Raw genomic sequence first — 16,318 nt, forward strand, 5'->3', positions numbered from 1 at the left:
CCACTGAAGAACAATCAGTGTTAAAATTCATGTTTCAGACAAGAATTACCAATGGTTGCTAATGTGAGCAGACGGAGGTTTGATAGCTGAAGAATAATCAGGTTATTTATAGTTTCAAAACAGCCATTAAAAAGGGGGAAATGAATTGGACAGTACAAGAATCTGAAAGACTACATCATAACCAGATGATTAAAATTAATAGCACTAGTAACAAAATTAAATGCTATAATGTGTCCTCTGATATATACTATAAAGACAAATTGTATCATTTTTTGTTGTTCTTGCTAAAAATACACAACTATGTATGATACTGGACAAATACAATGTGAGGGATAGTCCACAAAATAAATGGTCCAAACTTTTCAAATATTTGTTAGACATGAAAAACAAAGATTAACTGAGGATATGTCCAGATTTTAAAAAACAAACAAAAAAGACAAACATGTTAAATCAATGAAATGACCATCCTGGATTAGATCAGACAAACATTTTCTGTAAAGTCATTGGTGAGATAACTATGGACATTAGAATAAGCTCTGGGGATTAAATTATTAGCACTATATCAACACTAACTTTATAATTTCAGCAATTCTGTGTTATGTAAAAAAAACTTTTTAAGAAACTCATTCTAGAATTTTTACAGGTAAATAAATAATGTCTGTGGACTTATTCATAAAAAGACCAGAAGAATTCTTACCATAAATACAGGAAGAAAAGGAAACAGAAAATGATATAAACATTTGTAAAATATTAACATTTAAGGGATCTTAACCAAAGAGCCAGCTCTCCAGCCCTCAAATAAATTAAAAAAAATAAATAAAAAAAAAAATTATCCCAAGCCGGGCGGTGGTGGCGCACGCCTTTAATCCCAGCACTCGGGAGGCAGAGCCAGGCGGATCTCTGTGAGTTCGAGGCCAGCCTGGGCTACCAAGTGAGTCCCAGGAAAGGCGCAAAGCTACACAGAGAAACCCTGTCTCGAAAAACCAAAAAAAAAAAAAAAAAAAAAAAAAAATTATCCCAAATATTTACAATTATTTTTGCAAGGGTATGATGTTGAGCAAAGGAAATGTATTTAAGTAAGTCTGTGTCCTCAAAAGTGAGGCTGCACATAATCAGAGAAGGGTGTGTGAAGATATCTTACTTTTAAATGCAACATTTTTGTTTTTATTTGCTTGTTTGTTTATTTTGTATGCATGAGTGTGGAGACAAGAGGTTCACATTGAGTACCTTCCCTGATCACTCCTCACCTTATTATTTGAGGCAGAGTCTCTTACTTAACCCAGAATTTATGTATATGGCAACTGCCTGACCAGTGAGCTCCAGTGAATATAGGAATACTCTGTACCATTCTGCCTACTTTCTATAAGTCTGAAATTATTTCAGGTATTGACATATTCAAAACAACAACCTTTAAAAATGTTCTCTTCCAATCAATGCTAGAAAGATGTAAAGTCAAAGAAGGGGCCCATATAGACAGTGACATCTGAAATGAGATTGGCAGAAGCCTAATGGTACCTGTCAGACACAGTTCCCACTGTAATTCCGCTCAGGAGTACCAGAGCATGTAGTAACGAGGCCACGTACCTCCAGTCCACATCCAAGTCCTCGCTCACACTGGAGTCATCCTCAAGGTTGTTGTTGTTACCGTCCAGCATGAAGGCTTCTGGCTGAGCAAACTCTTGGCAGGCTCGTTTCCTTCATCACTGCTGCTCTCATTGACTTGGTTGAATCGCTCCTCTTCCCTAAGACAAACATTTGTAAGGAAGGAAGAAAACAAAACGTTGCTTTCACACATACCACACTGGACTTTACAGTCACTCTACTTAGTACATGTAATCCCGAGTGCTGGGATTAAATCCCGTGTGCCACCACTGCCTTTCTTGGAGTTTTAAGTCCTTGGTACTTATGATTCTAAATAACTGTTTTCCTCACCTGCAGAAGTATTTCAACAGAAAATAAGAGGGCTGGTGAGATGACACAGTGGGTCAAAGTTCCTGTCACCATACCTAAGGACTTTGAGTTCAAGCCCTCGGACCCACATAGTAGAGACAACCAACTCTCTCAAGTTGTCCTCTGAGAGACACACACACACACACACACACACACACACACACACACACACACCTTTTAAAAAAGATTTCTTTGTGGGGTGTGGGTGTGGGTGTGTGTGAGTACGCAGATTGTGCATGCCTGTACACAACTCAGAAGCCAAAAGAAGGCATTAAGCATCCTCCTTTGTAATGCTCCACTAATTTCTTTGAGGCAGGGTCTCTCCTTGAACCCAGGACTTGCATGTTCTCTGTAAGCCAGCAAACCCTCAGCAAGCTTCATATCTCTACCTTCTCAGAGCTGGGGTTATAGGAATGAGCCCTTGGGTGCAGGGATCTGAACTCTGATACTCAGATTGTTCAACAAGTGATTAAAACTACTGAGCCATCTCTCTAGCCTCTACATTTTTTTCAATCTTTAAGTTTGTTTTGCAAATGTTAATGTAACTGTTATAGTTATATTCTGGTTAGTGTTTGCCTGAAATATTGTATTTCTCTTTTCATCTTTCTATATATTTATACTTTAGTTAATTAATTAATTAATTAAATTATTTATTTTTGGATTTTCGAGACAGGGTTTCTCTGTGTAGCTTTGCGCCTTTCCTGGAACTCACTCTGTAGCCCAGGCTGGCCTCGAACTCATAGAGATCCGCCTGCCTCTGCCTCCCGAGTGCTGGGATTAAAGGCATGCGCCACCACTGCCCAGCTAGATTTATACTTTAATGTGTCTCTTTTTATCTTTTAAAATTCTGATAAGCGTTACCTTATCAAAACAAAGATCAATCAATTTATATATATATTTGCAACTAGTAATTGCAAGAACTGTTTCTATAGCCTATCTTCTCACTCTTTTTTTCTCTTCTTCTGTGTTTTTCTTTTTGGGTGGATTTTAATGTTCTTTTTTATGCTTCAATTCCTTTCTCTCTGGTACTGGGGACAAAACCCAATATCTTGTGCATACCAGGAAGCATTCTGCCACTGGGCTACATTTCCAGTCCCTAATACATATGGTTTTATTTTCGTCATTGTAGCAATTATCCTTAGAATGTTACTATACACATGCAACACAATGCTAACTAATACTGTAGACCTCTCCCAGCCATTTAAAAATCAATGGTGTCCAATGTTGAGCTCTATCCCTGCCACACTTAGAGCAATGCAAATTACCAGGTACATTACATTACATTAAAGAATGTGTTGATGAAAACAGCTAATATCCCGAAATGTACTTTATTTATTCTTACGTGTCTTGGTATTCAACTTCAAGGAAGAACAACATCCTCTTAAGCTTCAAACTATATCTAGTTATCTGTCATCTGTAGTGCCTAATAGACAATTAACACTTGCAAGAAAGTTCCTATTTCCTAGCTCTCCCAGAGCTGTCTGTCCATCTACTTAGTGACCAAAGTGAAAACCTAAGTCATAACTGTTGCTCATTTTCCCTCATCCAACAATCTACTCATCCAACAATTTATTTTATTATCCGAAACTTCAAAATATTCTCAAACTTCGAGTTTTTTTGTTTTTGTTTTTGTTTTTTTTTTTTTGGAGGGAGAGGGCCTGAGCTGATAATCAAACCCAGAATTTTATGAATGCTAGCAAGTACTCTCCCACAGAGTTATATACTTAACCATAAAGGTTGTTTTCTAAAACTCACAAGTATCCACTAATCAGAACAATTCATTCTCCTTTTAAAAACTCCAGTCCATTTCCAATTAATCAGCACAAAATAATCTCTTTAAATGGCCTATCAGATCAGTTAATTCTCCATTTAAAAATCTCACTGCTGCTCTGCTGGCTGCAGTGGTAGTGGTGAGCACAGCTTTAATCTTAGCACTTAGGAGGCAGAGGCAGGTGGATCTCTGTGAGTTCAAGGCCAGCCTGGTCTAGTTCTGTCTCCGGGGTGGGGAGGGTGTCAATTTCTGAGGCATCTCCCTGACCACTCTAATTAATGACAGTTTCCTGTTAGCTACCATTTGTCTCAGTACTTACTGTCTTACTCTCTCTGCAGTAAAGTCTGTAATTAATGCTTTTGTTTTTCTTATTATATACCTTTCCTACCTAAATGCTTTTATATAATTAATACCAAGCTAGAAATTTACACAGTTCAAAAAGTACAAATGTCAATGTTAGTCTAAAAAATATAACTTATGAACTTACCCTATTAGAAACTAAAAATTGAAACAATTTAGTTGTCATTATAAAAATTCCTTATAATGAGTACAATGAATTATGAAAATTTTTAAAGCTGTTGGAATTTTTAGTTCCTCTTTAGAACATGATACATTACTCTAGAGTAAATTATAAAACACAAAAGCAAACCTCACTAATTTATTTTTGAGGTGTGAAAATCTTTATTACAACAGTTTTTAAATGAATAATGAATGTATTAGTTCACAGTAAAGTATTTGGCAACTGTGTCATGTAGACTTTAAATGTAGTGTACAACTTTCACTTATCCCTTTCCCTTCCTTGGTCTGCTCTGTTTTTCTAGATTTCATCTTATTTTTCTTTCTTCCTGAATGTATCAATTCAGGAATTCTCTTTTTAGACTTGTCTGTGGGTGGTCCTCAGGGTCGATGTCTAACTCCCCAACCACTAATTCTGTTTTATTTTGTATAGAAAAAAAAAAGAGTTGAAAGCTGTCTATACTCCCATCTGAAATCTTCAGTAGTAGGATTACACATTTAGTCTGGCTGGCAGCGCAGCCCTCAGGATCCCCCACAGTTGTGGCAACTGTCCCTTGCCCAATTGCTGCCTTTAAGTTGTCCTTTAGAAGTCTAGCAAGTGAGTCCTGGGCCAGTTTTCCACTCAGTGGGAAATATGCAGCACTAGCTAAGTAGTCCAGAGAAGATGAAAGCCTGGGTTGATGGGAAGGCAGCGGGGAAGTGACTCAGTAAGGAAGACTCTTCAAATAAAGCTCCCTAGCTGATAGAGGAGCATAAAGAGCCTTGGGCTCTGGGCAGAAGGGGGAGCCTGGTCCTCCTCTCTCCACATAGCCTCTCGTCCTGATGTTCAGCTGTCGGGCCTCCACACACCGCTGACTCTTCTGTGGATACCATGCTCGGGGTGCCGAAGGTTCTGTGACTACCCGCTAATTCCTAAATAGATCACAAACTCCTTAGCTTCAGAAATCAGTGCCTGCTCCACCTAGGCCACCTGTCCAACTCCCACCTCCCCTTCTCCAGCCAGCTGACACTCTTAACTGTGTATGCTGCTGCTTTTCAAATCTTACATTGTCCCTCTGGCCTCAAATGAATTGTGATCTTTAATAGAAGTTCTACCCAAACTGAGACCTGGCTGTTGATGAAACAGCCTTTCCCTTGTCTGACTGCCCCTGCCCCCCCCCCCCCCCCCCCCCCCACACACACACACACTGCTGGTCTGCTTTTTCTGCTCTTGAGTATTCTCCCTAGACATAGTCCACTCCTGGTGGCTGAACACCTCTGCCTCATCTCTTCCACAGTGCGTCCAGTGTACCTTATGCAGCTGCAGAATAAAGGTGTACTGGGTGGATGACAGAAAACATCTCATTAAAATTAGGTAGTCTAACATAAATTTCATATTTTTGTGCCAGATTCTATATTTATGTCTAGAAGTTAAAATCCAGATAGGAGTATTAATTCTTAGTGAAAGCGTTCCGGTCCTTGAGCAGGGAACTTCAGTCACTGGAAACAGGAGATGACTCCCACCCTAGCAGGTGTCTGTGGGTAACGAGTGCCAGAGTCCCAGGCCTAGTGATTCCACCATGAGCAGGAGAACTGGTGTGCTCCTGGGCCTTCCCAGTTCCTCCTCACAGATTTTCCTCCTAATAATATAATTGCTTTCCTGGTAAATTATATGCGTGCAATTACCAGTGATAGATATTTTTTAATGGTAGACCCAGAACATTGTAAATACCCAATTGATACATATGGAGAGAAATGGTTTTTTCCCACGTAACTTTTTTGTATGAACTGAATCAAAATGTATCTGAAATTTTATAATTCAAAGAAAGTATCTATGCCCACATTGAGAAGAAATAACTGCCAAGGAAAACCCAACTGTATTCCTTGGTGGTACTGAATCAATAAAAGTTGTGTGCAGGAGGGAGAAGCTTTAATTAATCGAGCTCATATGCAAATGTGCACATCCTCACTTAAAACTGCATTGTGTATATAAAGCCTTCTCCGGAGGCTTTGGCATGTTCAGGAAGTTGAGCTTGATTTAACCCTGAGTACCTTGCGTCTTTTTTTTTTTTTTCATTTCCAGCTACTAGTATCCAAAGAAAACAACTTTGTTTCCTTTAGCTTTGTGTGGACCTGAACCTTATTCCCAGTTGCTGCTATTAAAAAAAAGGAAGGAAGGAAGGAAGGAAGGAAGGAAGGAAGGAAGGAAGGAAGGAAGGAAGGAAGGAAGAAAGAGATGGTTCCAAACACTGCTATGTGTTTCTCTCTTTTTTTCCCCCTTGTAACTAATATTTAACCATCAAAGATACTCTGGTACTTTTATATTGTGGAGTGTATGTAGGTGAGAACATATTTCCCCTAAGGGTACTTGCTGTCCTGGATTTTTGCATTTTGTCCCTACAAAAGCCTGGTTATTTCACAGGCTCCTTGGCCATTGTGTGGAGGAAGAATTGAAGAAAGGCCTGAATAAAAGCAGGGGTGTTAGGAGGATTTAGGGGAGACTTAGCTGTTCTCAAAGGAAATGCTACTGCAGTCAGCAGCAAAACTCATCTTGTAACAACTAGTGACCTCGGGAAACTTTTAAACTAAAGCATGTTGTCAACGCTGAAATTAAAAGAAAACGATCTGCTTCCATCAAGACTTTGATTTTGATGATAATTCTGTGTGTACCTTAGGGCATCTTTGTGGATTTGTAGCTCTGTGGATGTTTTCAGTTTCCCTCAGTCTGTAGTTCCGTGTTCCATGAGTTTCACCTTTAGTTAGATCTACTAAATAATAGAATGAAAAGTGTTAGATTTTTGTATCATATAAACACTTTACTTAAACTATCAGTTTCTTTATAATTACAAAGCATATCAAACGTTGCTTAAATATTTTATAAAGAAGTACTAATTATTATGTTTACTATATAAACTGATTTTTATAGTTTAAGTTAGTGATTAATGGTCAAAATAGTAAATATTTGAATGACTCACAAAATGTTATTACCAACACTCTCAATTCTAATGAGTAAGTGAAAATATGCACCCAGAGGTTCAGTTGGTAAAAGTTACAGTTAGTATATATTGCAAAAAATAGAAAAGCCAAAGGTGTTTATCTCATATCAAAATGTTGAAGATTTTTCTGATTTAATACTGCAATTTCATAAGAGGTATATTAAGTAAACTGCATCTTCTGTTTTGTGTTTTATCATAAGAAAAAAGTAAGGAGTGGTAATTTAGAGTCAAAAATAGCGCCACAAGCCAGACTCAGCTGAATCTGCTATCAGCCAAGACCAATGTTCTTTGATCTCACATTTAAACCTTCTTGTCCTCCAAATGAATGAAATGGCCCTTTTCCTCCTCAAATGTTCAACAGACCTTTTGCCATTTGATAGGACCGTTATTTTAAAATGTGATCTGGAAAACAACGTTGACTCTGTGGCACAGTTGCTATTTCTAGCCTGGTGAGATGAGCTGGACGCAGATGAGTAATGCAGGTTACAAAGAAAACACATGCTGGAGATTACAGATAGAGAGCCTTTCCAGCAATGAGACTTTCCTTTTAGGACTAGGTTTTTGTTGGCATGTTTGGCATTATGACGATTATTGTTTTTCTTTCCAGCTGTTGCACATCTGTATTGAAGGCTGGGGCAACTGGCGTTGGTCAGAGCCCTTTAGTGTGGATCATTCCGGAACATTTATTAGAACGATTCAGTACAAGGGTCGAACCGCTTCGCTCATCATCAAGGTTCATCCCCTCAGTGGGGTGCAGAAACAGGTGAGTTCCCTTGTGCTCATGCCCAGACAGCTCCTGAGTCTTTGTATAATGGACATGAATCCTAATTGTAACCACGTAATATGGAAAATGAAGCAGAGGTTGTGTGTCTCTGCCTCCTGACACCACACACAGGAACACTTAGTGAATGCCCTGCTGGTGATGCTGCTGCTGCTGCTGCTGCTGGTGGTGATCCCAAACCCCTGTCCCTGTCCTTTACAGGAGCTGCTAACGAGCAGTCAAGTTTACTGAGGTTACTTCCACCTTTTCTCCCTGTCACCACCCACCTCTGGGAGAGGTGCTAATGAGCTGTGAAATAACCAAAAGGCCTTTTCTGAAGAGGAAAAGAAGCAAACAGTAGTAGAGATCCACCAGTGGGTAACCAGGAGCGGCTTCTCATGCGTGCACACAAGAATAGTATGTGCGAAAGTGTTGCGATTCTCTCCTGCGACAGACTGAGCTCACGCTCCAGCAAGCTTTGCTTTTCCTAAGAGTTAATAGTAACTGCAGTAAAAGTTCACTGCAGGCTGACTCTTGGCATATAAAACCTCAGCTCTCAGCACATATTTTTACGTATTTTATAAAACTTCCTTTTGGCTGTTTTTGAAGTTCTAAGACTGCAAAGGGAAAAAAGTATCTGACACTTTTTTTCTGTGTTCTTAAGATGTGAAAATGTGGTTTCTAAAAGATATTTTTCAAGTATGGAGCATATGACAGAAGGAGAAAGAAAAAAAGGAAGTATTAAAATCTGGAAACTGGCTTCACCACACACACAATAGCTGGATTTGTCATAAGGGTTTTAACAGACACGCCTGCATCTGGATTGTAAAGGCAGAGCAGAGCTTATGTGAAGAACTGAGGACACCATAGGCTGGGCATTAGTCCTGGGAAAGGGGCGCCCTCTGAGGGAGCCGCAGGGGCTCTTCTCCAGGAACAGGCAGGCAGCAACTGGCAGGAGGGAGGTCAGGCCCCACCACACGTCCTCGGTCTGTAGCTATCAGGAATCTGGACTTGAGGTTCTCATGACTGTGGACAAGAGCAGTGAAAACAGAACTCCCAGCAGAGCCAGACAGGAGGGAAGGGGAGAGGAGTCCTGGTTAGACCTTCACTCCTCAGAGTAGTGACTGTCCACAGGAAGACTCCAAGGATGGGACACCATCTTTGATCATAAGTTGCAAATTCATGTAAACCCTGGCCTGTACACTACTGGCAGTAAGTGGAAAGGGAATGTTGAGGCCTCGTTGAAGATGATGCTTCATTGTGTCTTTGAAAAACAGATAGACTTTCGAGACAGGACACTGCAAACAAACATAGTCAAGTAGACAAAGACATAAGTGTAAAACAAATGAGTCTTTCTTATGAGAGGACCTGCTTGCTTGTATGAAGGAGAATCCCAAGGAGCTGAAGTATTCGCAGGCTCCTATCTGCCCTAAGAGTTCTTATATGGTTGTACTCATATATGGTAAATGTGGTCATTCAGAAATACATCATCCACCTTCCTTCCCATTTATGCTAGTCTCAGAAATGGTCATTCAGCTTTGGTTCAAATAGTTTAGACAGGAGGCCTGATCCCTCATACCTCACAGTCCTTTCTGTTGTTAATCTCTACCACCGCTTAGGAAATTCTTCCAGAAACTGGATACACCATCTTCTACCAAACTTTTACTGTTCTCCATAATTGTCAGGCATACACAGCCAGCACACAACTTACTGTGAGGATTCTGCAAGCAGCCTCTATATTACAGTCCCTTAAAAATACTAGAAAGCACAAACAACAGAACCATCCTCAGCAGGCTGCATTTAGATATGTGCATATATACATATGCACAATAAAGAAAAAGAGGCTACAGTTTGAGAGTCGGGGAAGATGAAGGAGCTAAAGGGAGGGAAGGGAAGGGGCAGTGATGTAGTTATATTTTAATTAAAAGTATATTTAAGGGGCTGGAGAGGTGGTTCACTGTACCTGGGTTCAATTCCCAGCACCCACTTGGCAACTCACAACTGTCTGTAACTCTAGTTCCAGGGGATCTGATACCCTCACACAGACATTCATGAAGGCAAAACACCAATGCAGATAAAATAAAAATAAAAACATTTTAAAGTATATTTAAAAATAGGTAAGAAAAAAGAAAGACATTCCAACATGGATGGGAAGGTTTGTAAGCCCCAGGTTGCAACAGTACATACATACACACACAAAAAAAACAGTTTCTAAAAAAATCTTATCAAAGTTTTCTCTCTCTTCTCCTCTGTCCTTCCCACTCATACACACAAGCAATATTTAAATTTTTTTCCATTAGATTTCATTTCTGTTGCCATGATAATTTAGTGTTCAGATCTGGTACATCCAAAACACAATATTTTCAAGTGGTTGAGGTTACGAAGAAAGAAAGTAACCAAGCTTCTGGGAGCTTTGCCTCTTCTCTTGGCCTCTTCCCTTCTCTCCCACCTGGATTTAGAAGTCTGCAATAAACAGCAGCTGCCTAATTACTGAGGCTCATAGGATGCAGGTCCCTAGCATGTGGTAGACAGACATGTTGATATGCCGGACAGTGGGGAGGTGGCCGGCACTCGCTTTAATATTGATACTTGGTCGTCTTTCTTACATCACTTCTCACAAGTGAATGGAGCCTGACCACGTACACAGTTTGCCAGGATCTTCGTGTGTTGTGCAACTACGGTTGTGCAGATCTTGTACCCACGTTTGCTTCTGTGTTTCCTGTCTCTTCACTGACAGTCACCTACCAGTCTAAAGCTGGAATGCATGTATTTGTGCATCTCTGTACATCCACTTCGAATCACAGTTAAGATACTGTTTTCCCTGCATCTGGCACTCTGGAGTTACTCTTTGATATCACTGTTCTTCTTGGCACTGATCTAAGAGGAGCTCTGAAACCTGCTAAGTGAAATCATGTGTAGAAGTCTTCGGTACGCATCTTTGTGGCTTTGGGGAGAGAGGAATTAGTGTGAAACCTGGAAATGTGTATTAAAGAGAAACCCTACACTTAAAAAAAATTAAGTAGCTGTCTTCAACTGGTAAATTAATCTTGAAATTCTAACTGTGATTTGCAAAATAAAGGCACTGTAGGTTGGCCAGTTTGAAGAAAACCAGACAGCTCTCCTGAACCTGGTTCCCTGAGAGAGCACCCTGCCAGTGACTGGGCATTTTGGATTTTCCCTCATCTAAATAGTCTTCCCTCCCTGGCCATTTTTAAGGATTTTCCCTTTTATCAAATTTGAAAGCCTATTTAAAGGACATTTTACTTTAAAATGAAGCTATAAAACCCACCAAGAGGATCTTTGCCTTTAAAAGAAGTGAGTCCCAGATGGTTACAAAGGTGCTGTGGTCTCTGTGAGAGCCAGAGTCTCTCTCAGTCCTGGGTGCGCAGACCGTGAAGTAAGCTTCATGCCTACATGTTGCCAGGCCTGGCTATATTAAGAATTAGCCAGTTAGATACTACCTTAGAGTTTTCAAATGTTTATTTAAAACTAGGTGCTTCTGTGGCATCATAAGACGGACTAGCCCATGTTAAAAGGAAAGCTTGCCTATTAATTTAGGACTCACAGTTGAGTTTTATGGTTTGCCTCTGTGAAAGCATAGTTCGAGAGGATCATAATGGCTAGCATATCTAAGGGAAGTATAACAGTGGAGAGCAGCTTCGTTCACAAATGTACTCCTAAAGAAATTGAAACAAATGATTGTGAAGCAAATGTTTAAGAAAAAAAAATGCTAGGAGTTGGAGAGATGGCCCAGGACTCAAGAGTGCTTAATAACTTCAGTTTCAGGGAATCGAAGCCCTCTGCCCTCCAAAGGTACCTGAACACACGTGATCCACACAAACTCATGCAGGCACGCACATACACATCAATAAAATAAATCCTTTTTTTTTTTTTTGGTTTTTTCGAGACAGGGTTTCTCTGTGTAGTTTTGCGCCTTTCCTAGAACTCACTTGTAGCCCAGGCTGGCTTCGAACTCACAGAGATCCACCTGGCTCTGCCTCCCGAGTGCTGGGATTAAAGGCGTGTGCCACCACCGCCCGGCCAATAAAATAAATCTTTAAAAATAAAATGCCAAGTCTTTACTACTCAAATAATGCAGTGTACCTCAGAAAGGTCATTTAATATTGGGTCTCTCATTCTAGGAGGTTTGTCCTGGATAGATAATAGTTCACTCAAATTCAGTTACTCATGGGACTGGAGAGATGACTCAGCAGTTAAGGACATGTCCTGCTCTGCCAGAAGACCTGAGCTTGGTTCCCAGCACTCACAATGGCTGACTCACAACCACCTGTAACTCCAGCTCCAGGGGATCCACATCCTCCTCTGCCCCCCACCTGCACACATGGCAGACACACATCCACACCCTCATCTCATAAGTAATAATTAAAAATAAATCTTTGAAAAATAGTTATTCGTGTTTATTCGTATAAATAATGGTGCATTGAAATCATGGTCACAGTGTGCTGTCAATGAAAGGAAGCGTGTTGACTTTCGAGGTGACTTACACCTTGATGTTATAAATGACGCCTCCTAGTCTTCATAGCTGTGGGGGGTAGAGCCTGCCGGTTTTCGGGTTGCTCCTCCTCAGAAGGAGGAGGCGAGCCCCTGCTGGTTAACTGGGCATCGCAGCGCTGAGTCAACTTCCTGCTCCTTTCTGTATTTGACTTCCTAGTCTCAGCGCGGCCACACAGGCTCTGCATGTCCTCGAGAAGACATGATGACAGATGCAGGCAGACTTTCTGAGTCCCAGATGATCAACTGTACCATTGAAGAGTGAAATATTCACATTAAACACACAGTTCCATGTTTACCCTAGGCATTGGCAACAAGAGAAAGGAATTACCTTATACCACCTGTAGTACAGCTGAGGGCCAAGGAAGGTACCTGGCTGTCTTTGATACCTAAACCAACTCCAAGTGTTTAATAGCAAGAGAAAAGAAAGGTACGCTATTGAGATGAGCAGGGAGCCAATGTTGCTTGTCAAGTTTGTGTATTCTCCTTCTTGTAAGGTCTGAATTGATGAGTAGGTACTGGTATTTTAAGACCCAGGTTTATTGGGGTTATCTTCGGTATAGACTATGGGACAGATTCTGTGGGAGTCACCTGGCAAGCTACTCAATATCTGCATACCAGTGTTTTCTTCTTGTCAAGGAGAATCATAGCAGCACCTACTTTATAAGAATTAAAATGGCTAATTTGTGAAAATGATTTGTATTGAGTTAGGGTTCTCTGACAAAACAGAGCCAATATAGTATGGGGAGGGGTTGATTGATTGATTATAAATCAGTTCCCTTTGCTATGGAAACAGAAGTCCCAGGATCTGCAGTCAGCAAGTTGAGGAGTCAATATTATATTGCAGTCTGACCCTGAAGTCCTCAGAACCAGCAGAGCTGCCCAAAGCTAGCAAGTATTTTCATTTGCATGAAATGACCAGAAAAGACCAGTTCCCTACTGAACAAAATACACACCCTGTACTATTCACATTGGCTGGATGCTGCCCTTTCACTGCAGGAGGGGCAGTCTGCTCATTCACATGGTAATGTCATCCAGAAGTACCCAGAATAGATAACATTTGGCTAGATAATCTGGGCAATCCATGGTCCAGCCAAGTTGATATATTTAAATTGGTTTCATGTGCTTAGACTTGTAATAATATGTTTATTAGTTATTGATATTATTTTATAATCTGGAAAATATCAGAAATAAGTGGTACAGTTTATAAAAGTATTATATTTAGGGTCTGCAGTTATAGCTCAGTGATAGTGCACTTGGCTAGGATGTGTGAAGAAGCCCAGGGTTCAATCTCTAATACTACAAAAAAGAAGGAAGTCCTGTTTCCCTTAGTAATGGTGAATATTCATATTACAGATGGATTTGCTTTCTAAAAATATTACCTATGTAACAGTAAATTTTACAATATCTTTCCAATTTCAATCAATTTAGAAAATATTTCTTACTATCCCCTATAGCCTATACACTTGTAGCTGGGTGCAAAATTAGATAATCCATGGGATTGTTTATTTTTCAAGTTGTATAGTTCTACAGTGTGGAAAAACAAAATGTAATTCTGTGTTTCAACCCAAGCTCATTTGTATTAGTTTCCACTGAGATCTTGAATGGATAAGATGAGCTCTTGGAAAGCAGCCTGGGGGAGCATGGTAATGGCACAGCCGCCCTCACCTCCCCTTCCCTGAGTCTCAGCTTCTGTGTCCTCTCAGTACTAACCACCACTCCTGGCCAGTCACCTTCAAGACAGGACAGAAGGGCTTCCTGCAGGCTCCACTCTATGTCTGTCACCCTTCTCCTCCAGCCCTTCTCTGACTTCTCACTCTGACTCTACTTACGGTAATCCGGTAATCCGTAGGGCTGAGCTTCCACCCTGCCTGCCAGGTAAACGTGCTGGCATGCTTTCACAACTTTTATCTCACAGCTCTTTAGCTCAGTCATCTCTCTCAAGAACCTGACCATTTCCAGCTGTTACTGGTCCATGCATATGTATCTCCTCTTTAAATATCACCAACTCTGTATGATCAGAACAAAATTCATTTCTTCTTTAAAGACGCCTTTCCCTGTCTTACTTCATTTGTAACGAGCATCCGTGGATCTCTGCAGGTTAACGACATCCAAACTGATGAATCTTTTGTGTACTTATATGTCATCTTTTAGATTATCATCTGTGGAAGACAGATCATCTGTAGTTATTTGTCTCAGAGCATAGAGCTGAAAGTTGTTCAGCATTACATTGGTCAAGATGGACAAGCTGTAGTCCGAGAACACTTTGATTGCCTCACAGCCAAACAGAAATTGCCTTCATACATATTAGAAAACGGTGAACTAACAGAGTTGTGTGTGAAAGCCAAAGGAGATGAAGACTGGTCAAGAGATGTGTGCCTGGAACCCAAGGCCTCTGAGTATAGCACTGTCATCCAGGTATGTGAGATACTGGCATCTTAACAGAGTGACTTGAAAAGAGGAAATGGTCTCCGTGTGTACCTCACTTGTTGTAGCCCTTGCTCTGTAATAAAATTACAATTGTAATGTGCAGAAAGTGAAATCTGAAAAAGCATAGAAAGACTTTGGTGAATGCTTCGGGCAGCTGGCTCCCTGTCAGTCCTTCCCAGATGCTACTGCGATGCATCTTGAGAGTCTGATGCTCTGAGGCTGAAGTGGGACTGTGGTCCTCACTTCCCCACTTGAGGATATATTGCTTTTTATTTCTGTCTGAATATTCGCCACCATTTTCATCCATTTAGAAAATGGATCTCTTCATTCTCCTAGCCCATCTTGCATCACTTTCTGTATGCAGATCCTTCACCTTTATGGAAAGGATTCCCTTTGTCTCGCCATATTCTGTCTGTGCCATTAGAAAGTCTGGTTTTGCTTAGTTGGTTTTCTTAGTGGCTTTTTCCTATAGCTGTAAACTTCTTTCACCATCTAAACTGATATTCTGTGACTTATTTTGCTTAATTATCAAGCTGTTTAGAATCTAATGGGGCCTTTCCTGTCATACGTGCAGGTGCCTGCTTCCAACAGTTCCATTATTTATGTATGGTGCACAGTTTTGACTTTGGAACCCAACTCTCAAGTTCAACAGCGAATGGTGAGTGCTTTCCCAATCCTGAAATATGGTGTACGACTCAGACCTTTCCTATTCTCAAATAAATAAGGTCAGAGTGACCCAGGGAAGAGATTTATTACAAGTTTGTTTCAGCATCTAACAGCTGGAATACTGCAGCAAAGCAAGTATGAATGTTGTTCTGTCCTTTTGCTTTTACAGATCGTGTTCAGCCCTCTTTTTATCATGAGGAGTCATCTTCCAGACCCCATTATCATACATTTGGAGAAAAGAAGCCTGGGTCTGAGCGAAACACAGATTATCCCAGGCAAAGGGCAGGAGAACGCACTGCAGAACGTAGAGCCCGACCTTGCACACCACCTGACATTTCAAGCACGGTATGAACAAAGCGGGGTCCCTAAGAAGCTTGGCTGAAAAGTCACCTCGAACTCTTTTTGTTTGCATGGACGCTTATGTCTTTATCTGAGAAGAATGTTACTTTAAACTGCTCTACCTCAGCCATGTGCTTAGATAGAATTTGGCCTTTTTCATTAAGCTTATAAATAACCAAGTGGAATCATTAAAAGTGTGATTTAATTTAGATTTTATTGACATGTTACTACAGAGAAGAAGAGATGGCTAGAGATCTTACCCAAGTATGGACAGGTGGGAGGAAGAGGTAGGGCCCAAATCATCTAATAAATGTCATAAAATCTCTTAACTCCCTCCAAAAAGGGGGAGCACTCCCCACAAAACAGTATGTCAATCTAAGAACATTTATAATTGGATTT

At 40.5% G+C, this 16,318-nt stretch overlaps 1 protein-coding gene across 5 annotated transcripts in view; it reads left to right on the forward strand.

The window, feature by feature from the left end:
- The window catches only part of Vps13b (vacuolar protein sorting 13 homolog B), a 559,226-nt gene that overhangs the window by 487,741 nt on the left and 55,167 nt on the right, over positions 1-16,318 (forward strand). For all 5 annotated transcript variants that reach the window (XM_052747609.1, XM_052747613.1, XM_052747612.1 and 2 more), the window contains 4 exons: positions 7,820-7,975; positions 14,639-14,902; positions 15,489-15,572; positions 15,750-15,925. In XM_052747609.1, the coding sequence (XP_052603569.1) occupies positions 7,820-7,975; positions 14,639-14,902; positions 15,489-15,572; positions 15,750-15,925 (680 nt within the window). The remainder of the gene's footprint in view (positions 1-7,819; positions 7,976-14,638; positions 14,903-15,488; positions 15,573-15,749; positions 15,926-16,318) is intronic.

Source organism: Peromyscus californicus, unplaced genomic scaffold, assembly GCF_007827085.1.
Source record: "Peromyscus californicus insignis strain IS unplaced genomic scaffold, ASM782708v3 Scaffold_20__1_contigs__length_68692818, whole genome shotgun sequence".
Lineage (NCBI taxonomy): Eukaryota > Metazoa > Chordata > Mammalia > Rodentia > Cricetidae > Peromyscus > Peromyscus californicus.